Source organism: Pteropus vampyrus, unplaced genomic scaffold, assembly GCF_000151845.1.
Source record: "Pteropus vampyrus isolate Shadow unplaced genomic scaffold, Pvam_2.0 Scaffold34, whole genome shotgun sequence".
NCBI classification, from domain to species: Eukaryota; Metazoa; Chordata; class Mammalia; order Chiroptera; family Pteropodidae; genus Pteropus; species Pteropus vampyrus.
The window spans coordinates 7,119,037-7,121,115 of NW_011888815.1; the positions used below are offsets into that span (position 1 = coordinate 7,119,037).

At 56.8% G+C, this 2,079-nt stretch overlaps 1 protein-coding gene across 1 annotated transcript in view; it reads left to right on the forward strand.

Annotated features, from left to right (window-relative positions):
* The window catches only part of ALDH1A3 (aldehyde dehydrogenase 1 family member A3), a 33,455-nt gene that overhangs the window by 9,724 nt on the left and 21,652 nt on the right, over positions 1-2,079 (forward strand). The window contains 1 exon segment of the mRNA XM_023529014.1: positions 499-627. Within this exon segment, the coding sequence (XP_023384782.1) occupies positions 499-627 (129 nt within the window).

The following is a 2,079-nucleotide window of genomic DNA, read 5'->3' on the forward strand; positions in this document are numbered from 1 at the left end:
GGTACCCGGCGTAAGCTCTGCGGGCATCCGCCCCGGCTAGACTTACCGCCCTGGTGATGTCAGCATCCTTTGCCTCTGAATGATGGGAAGAAAAGCATCCTCCAAAATGCATCTCACAAAGCGCCGGTTCATTGGGGGGGTTCGTGTGTATCCCACGAGAAGAGAAAACGTCCCTGTGGCGTGTGACTTAGGAGGGCGGATTTGGTTCCTGCGGGGATGCTCAGAGCCTTCAGCCGGCCACCGGCCCGGACACCCCCCAGAGGATGATCATCATTCCGTACCGCAGCAGCCTCTTTCCCGAGCAGAGCTGTTAGCGTCTCCCAGAATACGCTTCGAAAGCGCCGGTGGGAACAGTGCGGTTTTGACCATGTCACACTCCTGCGTCACCCCTGATGCCCCAAATCTAGCCCGTGCAAAGCCAGCATCCTCGCGGGGGGCACCGGGACAGGGCGGCGGGCTGCCCCCGGGTCCCCCACGTTCCTCTGTGCTCTGTTGCAGTGGAATTTCCCCCTCCTGATGCTGGCGTGGAAGCTGGCGCCCGCCCTCTGCTGCGGGAACACCATCGTGGTGAAGCCGGCAGAGCAGACGCCCCTCACCACGCTCCATCTCGGCTCCCTGATCCAAGAGGTAAGACATCCGCCAAGAAAATAGGATGCGTCCTCCATAACGTCCCCACTCCCGGGAGCCACCAGGCCACCTCCGCCGCTCCACCCGCGCCGTGCCGTGCTTCGGGACGGTGCTCCCCCGCTCACAACTGAGTGGGACGGCGGTGACAGCCAGATGTCACGTTTTATCTCCTGCTTGCGGACACACGCCGTCCCTCCCTCCCTCTGGTCCCACGAGCAGGCTTAATTCTCATCCGGGGTTCACACTTACACTGTCAGAACTGATGTTTCCTCTGGAGAATTTGCAGGTGAGTCGCTTGGGAGGGGACCGGATACTCGGAGGGCCTTGGGGCCTCGCGTTTTGCGCTGTCTGAAACGGCCTGTGTGTCCTCGGAGGGGGGTGATCTTGGCAGCCCTCGCCAAAGTGGCTGTCACCCAGCCGGACTAACCGATGCTCTGCCCTCGGACGGGCCAGCTCGGGGAAACAAGCGGCCCATAGGGACACCTCGTTCTAGATGCCCTTGGCAACACGTTTCGGTCATTCCGTCCCCAGCTCGTGTGTCACAAAGATTTTAAAGAAGAAAGGAGGGGTGGGAGGAAAGTTCTGTTCGGGTCCCTTCTCCACGGAGCCGCGAGGTCAGACGCGTGACCTTTCCTGCTTGGGTGTGAGGCGGGCGCGGCCAGAGATGGCCCAGGTCCCCGTGCCCTTGGACCAGGGACCTAGGACACGATTAAGTCATGTTAATGAGACTTAGAGATTCTAAAATTGGAACCGTTAAAAAACAGTGTTTAGAAAAAGCAAAGTCTCAAGCACCGTCCCCTAAAAACTTGCTTCCTGAAACGACGAGTTTCAGGGGGGACCCCGGGGCACGTGGGAAGGAGCAGCCGCACCCCATCCGTCCGTCGTGGCGTCCTTGTTTAGTCAGGGCGTGAACGTGACAGAAATGGCAGCCGCCATTTCAGAGAGTGCCGGCTCGGCGTGTGGCCCAGGTTCAACCAGCAGGAACTCCGAAGCAGTGACGTCTTGTTGCCATTTGGTACATCAGTGGGGCGGATTTAAGAAACGAAAACGGAAGCTCAGAGATGACATTTTGTGGGTGCCTGTGAGCCTTAGGTGTTGTGACAAAGATGTCCCTTCACCCCAACACACAGACAGACACACACACATACACAGAGAGACAGACACACAGACACACACATAGACAGACACACAGAGAGACAAACACACAGACACACATAGATACACAGAGAGACAAACAGACACACAGACACACACATAGACAGACACACACAGACAAACACACACACATAGACACAGAGACAAACACACACACATAGACAGACAGACAGACACAGACACGCACACATAGACACACAAACACACACATAGACACACAGACAAACACACACACATAGACACAGAGAGATAAACATACACATAGACACACAAACACACACAGACACACAGAGAGAT